The 11,944-nt window shown below is 45.2% G+C and overlaps 2 protein-coding genes across 2 annotated transcripts in view; both read left to right on the forward strand.

Annotated features, from left to right (window-relative positions):
- Positions 1–7,590, forward strand: part of LOC103362422 (GTPase IMAP family member 4-like) — a 19,311-nt gene extending 11,721 nt beyond the window's left edge. Inside the window, exon 3 of the mRNA XM_008288773.1 lies at positions 7,399–7,590. Coding sequence (XP_008286995.1) covers positions 7,399–7,590 — 192 coding nt within the window. The remainder of the gene's footprint in view (positions 1–7,398) is intronic.
- A 1,510-nt stretch (positions 7,591–9,100) lies between these two features.
- On the forward strand, positions 9,101–11,939 carry LOC103362423 (GTPase IMAP family member 8-like; the record flags this gene model as incomplete). The annotated part of the gene is made up of 3 exons (XM_008288774.1): positions 9,101–9,179; positions 10,500–11,093; positions 11,203–11,939. Coding segments are annotated over exons 2-3 (1,311 nt in total), but the record flags the coding sequence as incomplete, so codon positions are not given.
- Between the last annotated feature and the right edge of the window lie 5 nt (positions 11,940–11,944).

Consider the following 11,944-nt stretch of genomic DNA (forward strand, 5'->3'; position numbering starts at 1 on the left):
CCTGCCTTCACCCTGAGTCAGCTGGGATAGACTCCAGCCCCCCATGACCCTGGTGAGGATTGAGTGGTGTATAGATAATGAATGGATGGATGGATAATACTTTATTGATCCCTTACAGAGAAATTCCATTCACAGTTACATCCGTCCAAGAAACATAAAGACAATAACTGGGGGAGACAGGAACTGTGGGGTCTGCCAGCCAAACCAGCGCCCTTATCAACGAGAGGAAAAAGGAAAACAAGAGGAAAAAATGAGGGAAAAAGTCAATTCCCAAACTATGCTCCTCGGGGGGGGGGGGCGGCACAGTGTGGGAATAGGAAAAAAACACATCAGCACATCAGCACATGATAAAACATCACAACAAAACTCAAGACTTCCATGTGGGAGGGGGGAGGGGCGGTGTCACAGCCCAGACACGGCGCGTCGCATCAGCCCACAGCATACTGGTCTGCCACGGGGGAGAGAGAGGAGGGTGGAGAGCCAACCAGTCCAGTCCAGGGGTGTGTGTGTGTTGTGTGTCTTCATGTATGTGTTTGTGTAAGTCCATGGACTCCATCACCGGCCAGACTCAACAGTGTCTCTGACGTCTGATGCAGGTGACGGGACACGGCCGTTGCCGTGGAGACGACCTCGAAGAGTTCTGGTCCAGAACAAAGTTCACAGGAGAAGGAGTAGGGGAGGGGAGGGGCTGAGCATCTGTCTGCATAACATCCATCCTTACCGAGCCCTCCTCTCTCACCTCATTCTCCGCATCCTGGCTCCTGTCACCCGGATCCGCCTCTGCAGTCGTGCTGCTTCCTCAGCCGCTTCCAAGAATAGCATCCACGCCATAGCAGCAACCATCACTCGATCTATTTTTAAAGCTTTTATATCATCTTTTATTGCAAACTCACCAGACAAACTCCTTCCACGCCATCTACTAACTTCCACAAATATTTCCCACCACTGGCCTTTGTGTTGCTTTTTATTAATATTTCAATATATGAATAAAATGAAAACAAACACGGACAATTTGGTGTTTTACATGGTATTTCTTATATATAAATAATAAAGGTACAGATAAAAATCACAGCCGAGCTGAGGTGGTGACGTCACAAAGTATGCTGCTGCCCCAATTGCACATTAATGACGATGCGTTCTCCTATTCTCACAAGTACTTGAGTATTTAGAAACGGCCAGAGAATCAAATAATAAACGCTTATTGTTACAGACAGGAAGCAGCAGACAGGAAGTAGTAAGGAGACGTAGGAAGAAGACCTGACAGTCAGGTTTTACTGAGACATCAGCTGGAAACCATCCAAACTGTGTAGCGCTTCAAGATTAAATTCAAGATTCAAAGAGCTTTATTGTCATTTCAACCACATACAGCTGTACAGTACACAGTGAAATGAGACAGCGTTTCCCAGTTCCAGAGCTAAAGTGTTTGTGCAAAAAATGCAGTGCAAAAAGATAAGATAAAATAAGACAAAATATACAATAAAATAAAAATAGAAATAGAGCTTAGAAACTCAGCAGCAGAATCCCTCTGATGTAAATGCAGCATGATGTCACGCTGTCACCTGGTTCGCTTTATCCAATCAGTGTCTTCAGGTTCCAGCCAATCAGAGCCTGGAGCATGTCCCCACCTGTTGGCTCATTGAAGTGTGAATGTTGTCGCTTGTGATCATGATAAAGTCTGGATGTGAGGATGAGCAGCTCTCTGATCTGCTGTCTGCTCTTAAAGCTGGTCTCCAGTGTCTCTCATGATGTTCCTCCTCACATGCTGCTCCTTTAATCGATGGTGTTAAACTCTGAATCACATTTTTGATCTGTTTTTATTGTTGAACCTTCTTCTTTGTGTATTGAACAGCTCTGATTAAATAAAGTCTATATGCTTGTGTTTCTGTGACCAGCTGTCTGACCCTGAACAGAGTGATGAAGCTCACACTGATGTGCTGTTAGTCTTAAAGAAACCAGAATAAAGTTCCTGGAGGAGAAGCGTCCTCAGGCCAGGGTGTCTTTGGCTCTGAAAGCTGAAGAAGACCAAGTCCTGGCCTTTATTCATCCACAGTGTGTCCTGCTGTGGCCTCGTGCTCAGCTGGGTTATCAGGTGGAGGAACCAGAGTTCACCAGCAGGAAGCTGCTCAGGCCTCAGGGACAGGAATTCATTTGAATACTCAACAGGTTGTTGACTTTCAGAGCTGCCTGACAAATGTTCACTTTAATGGCAGATTTAAATCAGACGTGTCAGTTTGATGCTTCAGTGGTGATTAATGACTGCTGGTGGTTCACGTCCTGGAAACGCTGCTGAAGCTTGTTCTGATGATGANCAATTATTACAAAACTCAGCCGCTCGCGTGCTGACGAGGACCAGAGGGCGGGATCACATTACACCTGTTTTAAGGTCGCTGCATTGGCTCCCCGTCCGCTTCAGGATCCATTTTAAGGTTCTTTTATTGGTTTATAAGTGTCTTAAAGGCCTCGCGCCCAGTTATTTATCTGACCTGCTTTTACCATATCAACCCTCGTGGATCCTGAGGTCCTCCGGCAACAGCCTTTTATCCAGACCAGTAGCCAGAACCAGAACCCACGGTGAGGCGGCATTGAGCCACTACGGCCCCACCTGTGGACCAGCCTGCTGGAGAACCTCAGGACCGCAGAGACTGTCGATACTTTTAAAAGAAGGTTAAAGACGCACCTTTTTAATCAGGCTTTTAATTGAACTTTAATTCTTTTATATTCTTATCATTTATTTATCTTTATCTTGTGCATTTACTCTTTTAACTTTTATTTTATCTTACATAAGGCCTTTTATTCTTAAAGTTTTTAGTTTTAATTCCAGTGGTTTCTTAGGGGGGTCCTCCACACTGGCGCTGGGTCCAGTCTGCTGCTGGGGGTTCTGTCTGCGGGTCCCTTCGACCCGGCTGGTTGGGGGGCTCCCCACCTCGTTGTGGGGACCCCCCTGTCTGCCGGGTCGGGGGTCCGGGCGCCGGCGCCCCCAGTAGTCATGGTCTGCAACTCCTCCTGGTGTGGACGGCCCCAATGGTAGCGTTTCCCACAATCCCTCAGTGCCATGCCACGCCCCTTTTAGTCTCATGGTGAGTGTGTGTGTGTGTGTGTGTGTGTGTGTGTGTGTTTGTGTGTGTGCGTCTGTGTGTGTGTGTGTGTGTGTGTGTGTTTGTGTGTGTGCATGGAGGGTGGGAAGGACGGGTTTTCTTTTATAATATTCTTAAATGTTGTAATGTTTTTAAATGCTGTAAAGCACTTTGCATTGCTGTAGTGCATGAAAAGTGCTATATAAATAAAATTTGATTTGATTTGATTTGATAATGTTCTGGTAATGTTCTGTTCACATTCTGTTAACGTTCTACCAATGTTCTGGTAATGTTCTACTAACATTCTTGTAGCATTCTGGTACCGTTCTGGTAACGTTCCTGCATCCAGACGTTACCCGTCAGTCCAGTAGAACCCGACACTGATCAGTGACGTATGAAGCTAAACTAAGAGCTGCTGATCACATCTAATAACGTTCATCAGTTCATCTCTGAGTCCTGAAACAGTGACGCTGACAGTTCAGGACTGGACCTGAAGACTAGACGTGAACCTGTGTGACTGTGAGACAGACATGCAGCCGACATGTCCAGGACCAGATCAGAGTTCAGGTGTTAAACTAGTTATCGTCCAGGCTAGTCAGGTCTCAGTCTGCTGCCGCTGAGAGGCTCAAAGGCCATTCATTTAGCCTCAAGTACAATGAAATTAAGATAATAACGGATGGAACTGTAACTTCAGGAAGTCTTTTATGCAGCTTAAGGAGGAAAACCCTCAATCTGATCCCAAACCATGACAGTTATCCCTCAGCTACACCTTTACTTTCCTACTGAAGGTTAATTTAAGGGATAAAGCTGTTGCATTAAAAGGAGGGTTCGGGTCCAGCCTGCCTGCTGGAGTGGACGTTTGTCTTTGGACTCTGCATGTCCTGCTGCTGACTAAAGACCTCCAGCTCTGCTTCAGTTAGTGAACAACAGCAGATGGTTGGTTTTATTTCCATCCATCGCTGAGCGTCTGCTGGCAGAACTTTCAGTCTCCTCCACAGACGTGTGCAGCACCAGTCAAAGGGAATCCTGAAACAGAACCAGAGTGTTTCTAACTGAGCTTTATCCTCTCCATCAGGTCTGTGCTGCCCAGCCATGGATCCAGATCTCACCATCGTCCTCCTGGGGAAGTCAGGAGTCGGTAAAAGTGCTGCAGGAAACACCATTTTAGGACGAAGAGCGTTTGAGTCAAACTGCTGTTTCACATCAGTGACAAAACAGATTAGTGTAGAAACAGGACGAGTGTTTGGGAAGCAGATCTCAGTGGTCGACACTCCAGGAATCTTAGAGTCAGAGGAGCTGATCAGAACCTACTGTCAGGATCTCCTGCAGTCCAACAGACCATGTCTGTTCCTGGTGGTTCTCAGTATTGGGGGCTTCACCCAGGAGGATCAGAGGGTTGTAGATACAGCTAAGAGGGTCCTCGGAGATCAGGGATCAGAGAAGACTTACCTGCTCTTCACTCATGGAGATAGACTCCAGGGCAGGCCACTGACAGATTTTATCTTTGCAGAGGAAGGTAGTAAACTGGTAGATGCAGTGAAGATGTTTTCAGGAGAGTTTCATGTCTTCAACAACGTGGATGGAAGTCAGGAACAAGTCCGAGATCTGCTGCAGAAGACCGGGTACCTCAGGACCCACCGACTACTGGACCCACCAGGTACACGGTTCTATAGCTGAATATTTACCAACCTACCTGTTTACCAGAGTAGTGAAGACAACCAACAGCTTCATTCATGTGTGTTTATCAAAGTCCTCTCAGTGGACGTCACATGGTAACGTCCAGATCTGACGACATGGTATCATTGAAAGAAACCCAGTGGTTCCCTTAGAGAAGCACTTTGGTGACAGTGGAAAGAAAAAACTTCCCTTAAACATTGAGGGCAGACGTCTGCCTTCAGCAGTCGGGTTAAGACCAAAGATGAGCTCTGGGTTCTGCTGGTTTGATCCACTGGACTGTCCTCTCAGTGATGAGAGATTATTGATCCTAAAGTACCAAATGAACACCTCTAGGATGTCTATATTTTTTCTTCTCATATGACGTATGTTCCTTTATTCTAGCAGCTGGTCTCCAGGAGCCTGTTCAGAGGAGGATCGTGCTGTTTGGTCGACCTGGAGTCGGGAAGAGTGCATCAGGAAACACCATCCTGGGATCTGAGAAGTTTAAATCAGCATGTGNATCTATCTATCCATCTATCTATCTATCTATCTATCTATCTATCTATCTATCTATCTATCCATCCATCCATCTATCCATCTATCCATCTATCCATCTATCCATCTATCCATCCATCCATCCATCCATCCATCCATCCATCCATCATACAGCAGGCAGCAACCACCTTTGGAGAAACCAGAGGATGGCTCTCCAGGGCCCTCAAGAAGATGGAGTGCCAGCGGGTTTTCAGAATCCTGAAGGTATGCTCTATGATGTTCCTCCCTTTGGCATGGTGCTTATGAAACCGGGCTTCGACTTGGCCTGTTAACTAAAATTCACATAGACAATATATGATGCATTTTGAGGTCACCCTAGTAAGAATCCCTAGTGTCTCCTTAGTGTGCATGTATGTGATTAATGTGGTAAAGCATTCTTACTTGGGACAGGTTGGCGGTACGGCGTCAAGATGGCAACCGGATGCTGCAGACATGGGTATCCTCCATCGGCCAACAAAGTACCCAGCTGGCGGATACACTGCCTGCTGGTACATTGGTGCATCATGCACAGATCCTGGGTTGCCAACGTAGACATCAATAAACCTCCCTTTGGCATTACAATTGCCCTGCAGTATTACTGAGGGGGAAAGTTAATGTATCAGACTTTCTGAGGCTCTGCAGGAGGGAAAATTCTGATGTGGTGCCCATCACTGGCCCCAGCAGCACAGTGGAATGCCTGGTGACCAGCCAGGTGAGCAAAGCCGGCCCCGATGTCCTCCATCTCCTCCTGTCTGGGAAAGTGAATCACCCTGTGGAGGATGGTCATCATCTCATCCACTACCCTGTGGATGGTCCGGCAGACTGTTGCCCGCGGCACTGAAAATATGTCAGCCGTCACGTGGTAGGAGGCTCCACAGGCAAGCCAGTAGACCGTAACCAGCACCTCAAGCTCATGACTCTATCCATGGGCTTTTTCCCGGGGCAGCAGCTGGACGAGGAGATTGATGCTGTCCCTGGAAACCCTGAAGGCTGGTCTCAGATCACCTCCAGAGAAGAAGGTAACCAGGATGGGCACATCAGAGTTGACGTGCATATATTTGTGGCCTTTGGTCCTAGTAAAAATAAATAAATAAATAAATAAATAAATTCTTTTTAGAATTTTTGTAAACATTATTTGACTGTTTTTTATGTTCAATATGCTTAAAGCTTCTTTATGTGTTTTTTCAATGTTGTGTATTCTGTTGTTTGTTAAAATAAAGTTTCCTTTAAGTTCAGACTTGCTTTGTTAGACACCTCTTTATGCTTGATATTTCTAAATCTTTCATTGTAGTCGATCTACTGGTAAGAGAGAAATAAAAATGTTTCAATAGTGAGGTTAATTGGTGATTGTAAATTGTCCGTAGGTGTGAATGTGAGTGTGCTTGGTTGTCTGTCTCTAAGTGTAGCCCTGTGATAGACTGGTTACCTGNTAGACCTCAGCACTGGAGCTACAGACTGTCCACACACATAGACGGGACCGATGACTCTCTAGTGGCCCCTGGTCATATATATAACAAAACCTTAAACCCAACATGGACAGTTCTCCTGAATCACATCAGCTGTCTGGTTACCGTGGAGCCAATAAGGAGGAAGCTGTAGGTTTCATGTGCTGCATCACACAGTGAAAGCTAATAAGTTAATATTGATGAACAAATCATAAAATTATTAAAGGTTTCAGACCTGATATGGGTTATATGGGTTTCATTTTGAAAGCACTAACCTCTTGTCTCTGTCCTAGATTTACTTGTGGCACGCCCTGCCCCCGTCTCATCACACCTGCTCCCTGATGGTTTCCCTCACCTGTTTCCCATCTCCCCTCACTACCTCGTGTATGTCACCCTGTGTGTCTCACAGTCTTGTTGCCACTTCGTTGTACTTCACCGCCGTCGTCCCAGTGTTTCTTCATAGCCATACTCAAGTCATAGTCTGTTTGTGCACAACCTCATTTCTGTTTTTGACCTTGCCTTTCGCCTCTCGTTTTGGATGCCTCTGCCTGTCTGACTGACCTCCTGTGTACCGAGCCGTGACTGGTAATAAACCTGCCTTTCTGTCTGAACCCATCTGTGTTGAGCATTTGTGTCCACCTGTTCTGAGCGTGAGTTCTTGACACACTCGAAAAGAACAGAGGTTGCAGGTCAGAGAGCTGCTGAATAAGATAGATGATATGGTTGAAGCTAATGGAGGAGAACACTACACCTCTGATATGTTCAGGATGGCTGAGACCTTCATCAGAGAGGAACAGAACCGGGCAGCCAAGAGTGCAGCAGGTAAAAACCCAAGAGGAGGTTCACTACTCTACAGATTCCCAAAGATAAAGGAGGACTAGCCTTACCAAATCTCAGCTCAGATTCGAGCGTTGGTGTACTGGTGTGATTCTGAATACATTGCTAAATGGGAAGAAATTGAATTAAAAAACGGAGGTATATCCTATCCAAAGCATGGTAACAAACACGATATGTATAAGTAATATGAGAGTATGCTTGATCCAATCACCAAATTCACTCTGGAAACATAGTTTATTGTTATTGGGAAATACAATTTGGAGAGGGAAATCCAAATCTTGACTAAGGGTATAACAGCATTATGCACAATTATTCACAAGGTTAAAATTAAGTTTTCAAAATCTGAAAAAAGAATGTGGCTGAGAGGATTCTGACCAATTTAAGTATTTTCAAGTTAGAGATTTCTATGAGAAAGAAATTAAACCAAAACTCCCCCAGGACCTGAATGAAGTGACTGTAACATTGTGTAATGCATATAAAACAAAACTGGGAGAGTGATGTCAGTATTATATCAGGGTTTAACAAAGAACAGAGGAACCTCAACCCTGTATATATGAGACAGATGGGTAAACAAGTGTAAAATACCACTAAGTGATGAGCACTGGTTGAATATATGTGATGTTCAGTGAATCACCACTAGCTCCAGGATGCGAAAAGAATTTTTCTGGAAAAATATAGTTCGGTTCTTTATTACTCCTAAAACTAAAAACAAATTCACATCAGTACAGCAAACATGCTGGAGATGGTGTGGGGAGCAGAATGCACATCATGCTCATGTTTTTTGGGAATGTACTACTAAAGTGCAGAATTACTGGAACAATGTATGGACTACATGGAAAAGATACTGGGTTACAAATTGCCAATGTCATGTGAGATATTATATCTATGCAACCTGTCAAGAGGAAATGTACAATGTGAGGACAGGTATCTGATTAAAATACTGCTTGCTGCAGCCAAGAAATGAATCACCAGGAAATGGTGTAGAGAAGACCCTCCTGCTATGAGGAACTGGATGAACACCGTACAGGAGATTTTCAACATGTAAAGACCCACATATAATTTGAGTTCAAAACAAACTGAGTTCAATACCAAATGAGATAAATAGACAGTTTACCTGTCTCACTACAGAGATGTCACTGGAGACTGAAAAAAGTCAGTTTCATCACATTATTCTTACAGAAGATATGTACCCCACTGGGGCTGCCGCTATAGTTCACCTGGTTGAGCTGGTGACCCATGTACAAGGGCTACAGTCCCCGATGCAGCGGCCATTGGTTTGAATCTCGCTCATGGCCCTTTGCTGCAGGTCCTTCCCCCATTGTTCTCCCCCACTTTCCTGTGTCTCTCTTCACTGTCCTATATAATAAAGGCAAAAAGGCCAAAAATAATCATTTCAAAAAGATAAGTACCCCACTGACACTGTTGTTCATTGTTCTTCTACATTTATAATCAATAAAAATTGAGTTACAAAAATAAAAAAGAACTACAATGACGCCCAGTGCTCCATCTGATGCTCTTATTTTGAAGGTCTCTTCTACGCAGTTTCATTGCAGCTGAAGCGAGTCTGCAGGTAGAAGATCAACAACAGACACAGAGGAAGAGTCCTGACCGCTGACTGAGCGACTGAGAGCAGGTGAGTTGAAGGTTTCAGCAGCTCTCTGTCTCATTCCTACAGACTTTCCTGTTTTCTGCTTCATCTCTGATCATTGTTCAATCAGTCGACTCTGAATTCGTCTCTGTTTAGGTTCTCAGTGTTTTGCTGTCAGTGCTTCAGGGAGTATGTTCTGTCTGTGGTTCTGGTTCAGAAGTTTATCATCAACTCTGGCTTGAAACTGTTCTGAAGGAAGCCTGTTGGACTGAACATTTATTCAGCTTTTATTACTGATGTCTATATTTAGATTTTTCCTTCAGTTTGAGTGAAAGCTTGATGCTGGGTTGAACTCTGTCATGGCGTCAGAGAGCTAAAAGAAGGTGTTGTTCACGAAAGTGAGTCAGTGGAGGAAGAAGGAGGACAGAGTTCCTTATCGTCATTGTAGAGTTCCAACAAAACCAGCAGTGATCCAGTCAGTAGATCCAGCCTGTAGCTCATCATTACTGTATGAATCACAGACTGTACCAAAGCCTACATATCTGCCTCCAGAGCGTCGTGTGTTTGGCCTCTTTCCAACCTTTCAGACCGTCCTGTTTGGGATCTACAGACCACAGGGGCCACAGCAGACGCCTCCATGATTACTTTACCAGATAGCACTTAGTTTGTCCAAATGTACTTTGGTATGAACATTTAAAAGCATAACTTGGTTCTTAGAGGATGCTGTTGGAGTGAAACAAACCTTTAAATCTTCAGTGTTTGGACACAAAGTCATATTTTATCCTGAATAAACCTTTGAACCTGGAGCTTGGTAGGAAACACTGTTTGGTGGATCAAAGCTCAGAAACTGCAGCCAGTGTTTTGTCAGGAATAACCTTTGAATCTATAAGTACATGAACATGGAGCAGTACTCTGAGTGGACTACTCCCTAAATAAACCTTTAAATCATCAGCAGTATTTCAGGTGGAATCAGCCTTTAATCCTGAAGTTGTGCCTTTAATGGTCATCCATGGAGGCAGGTGAGGCTGTCTGGTGGTGAAGGACTCTAGAAGGACTCTAGAAGGACAGTGTCCAGTGTTCGGTACTGCAGTCACATACTGCTGAACAAAACCACAGACGTCCTGCCTCATACAGCTGACGCTGCCCCCTGGTGGACGCATTAGGAGCATCAATATCATTTGCATCACGTTGAGATGCTGCAGCACTGGTTAACACTGAAGCTGTAATTCAGGTGATGTGAACGTGGTGAGACTGAACAGGCCAGGATCATGGGCAGATGAAGAACGTATCCCTCTGATCAGTGCTGTGAACTTCCAGCATAACTGAAGCTTTTGTCAGATGACTGATTGTGACTCCTGTCTCCAGCAGGTCTGTGCTGCCCAGCCATGGATCCAGATCTCACCATCGTCCTCCTGGGGAAGTCAGGAGTCGGTAAAAGTGCTGCAGGAAACACCATTTTAGGACGAAAAACGTTTGAGTCCAAGATGTGTTTCACATCAGTGACAAAACAGATTAGTGTAGAAACAGGACGAGTGTTTGAGAAGCAGATCTCAGTGGTCGACACTCCAGGAATCTTAGACAGCAAGGAGTCTACAAAGAACATTAAGACCTACTGTCAGAAACTCCTGCAGTCCAACAGACCATGTCTGTTCCTGGTGGTTCTCAGCATTGGGAGGTTCACTCAGGAGGATCAGAAGGCTATAGATACAGCTAAGAGGGTCCTCGGAGATCAGGGATCAAAGAAGACTTACCTGCTCTTCACTCATGGAGATAAACTCCAGGGCAGGTCATTGAGAGATTTTATCTTTGCAGACAAAGATGGTAAACTGGAAGATGTAGTGAAGATGTTTTCAGCAGCGTTTCACCTCTTCAACAATGAGGATGGAAGTCAGGAACAAGTCCAAGATCTGCTGCTGAAGACCGGGTACCTCAGGACCCACCGACTACTGGACCCACCAGGTACACTGTGATGAGCTCCTCAACACATTCATTCATTAAATTGCTGTGTGCTGACATCTCAGTACCACAGTCTGTTATATAACATGTTCTAATGTTCTCTGTCTTCCAGCTGGTCTCCAGGAGCCTGTTCAGAGGAGGATCGTGCTGTTTGGTCGACCTGGAGTCGGGAAGAGTGCATCAGGAAACACCATCCTGGGATCTGAGAAGTTTAAATCAGCATGTGACTTTGACTCAGTCACTACAGAGTGTGTCTCTGAATCAGCCTTAGTGGACAGTCGGCTGCTCCTCGTGGTCGACACTCCAGGATTCACTGATGAAGTTCTGACTCCTCAGCAGCTCTACGAGGAGCTCATGAAGATATTAGTGGAGGCCAGTCCAGGACCTCATGCCTTTGTTATTGTAGTCAGAATAGGTAGAGTCTCTGAAGAAGACAAGAGACTGTTTGAGCTGCTGCCCATACTGTTTGGAGAAGAAGCCTCTAAGTACCTCATGGTGCTCTTCACTCATGGAGATGTACTAGGAGGTCGCTCCATGGATCAGCTGATCCAGTCCAACTGCTGGGTGTCTGATCTGGTGTCCATGTGTGCTGGGAGGTATTCTGTGTTCAACAACACTCAAAAAGAACAGAGGTTGCAGGTCAGAGAGCTGCTGAATAAGATAGATGATATGGTTGGAGCTAATGGAGGAGAACACTACACCTCTGATATGTTCAGGATGGCTGAGACCTTCATCAGAGAGGAACAGAACCGAGCAGCTCAGTCAGCTGGTAGTAACTCCTCAGGTACATCAGCTGATAGCGACTCCTCAGGTACATCAGCTGATAGAGACCCCTCAGGTACATCAGCTGATAG

The sequence above is a fragment of the Stegastes partitus genome, unplaced genomic scaffold, assembly GCF_000690725.1.
Source record: "Stegastes partitus isolate 25-593 unplaced genomic scaffold, Stegastes_partitus-1.0.2 Scaffold573, whole genome shotgun sequence".
In the NCBI taxonomy this organism is placed as follows: Eukaryota; Metazoa; Chordata; class Actinopteri; family Pomacentridae; genus Stegastes; species Stegastes partitus.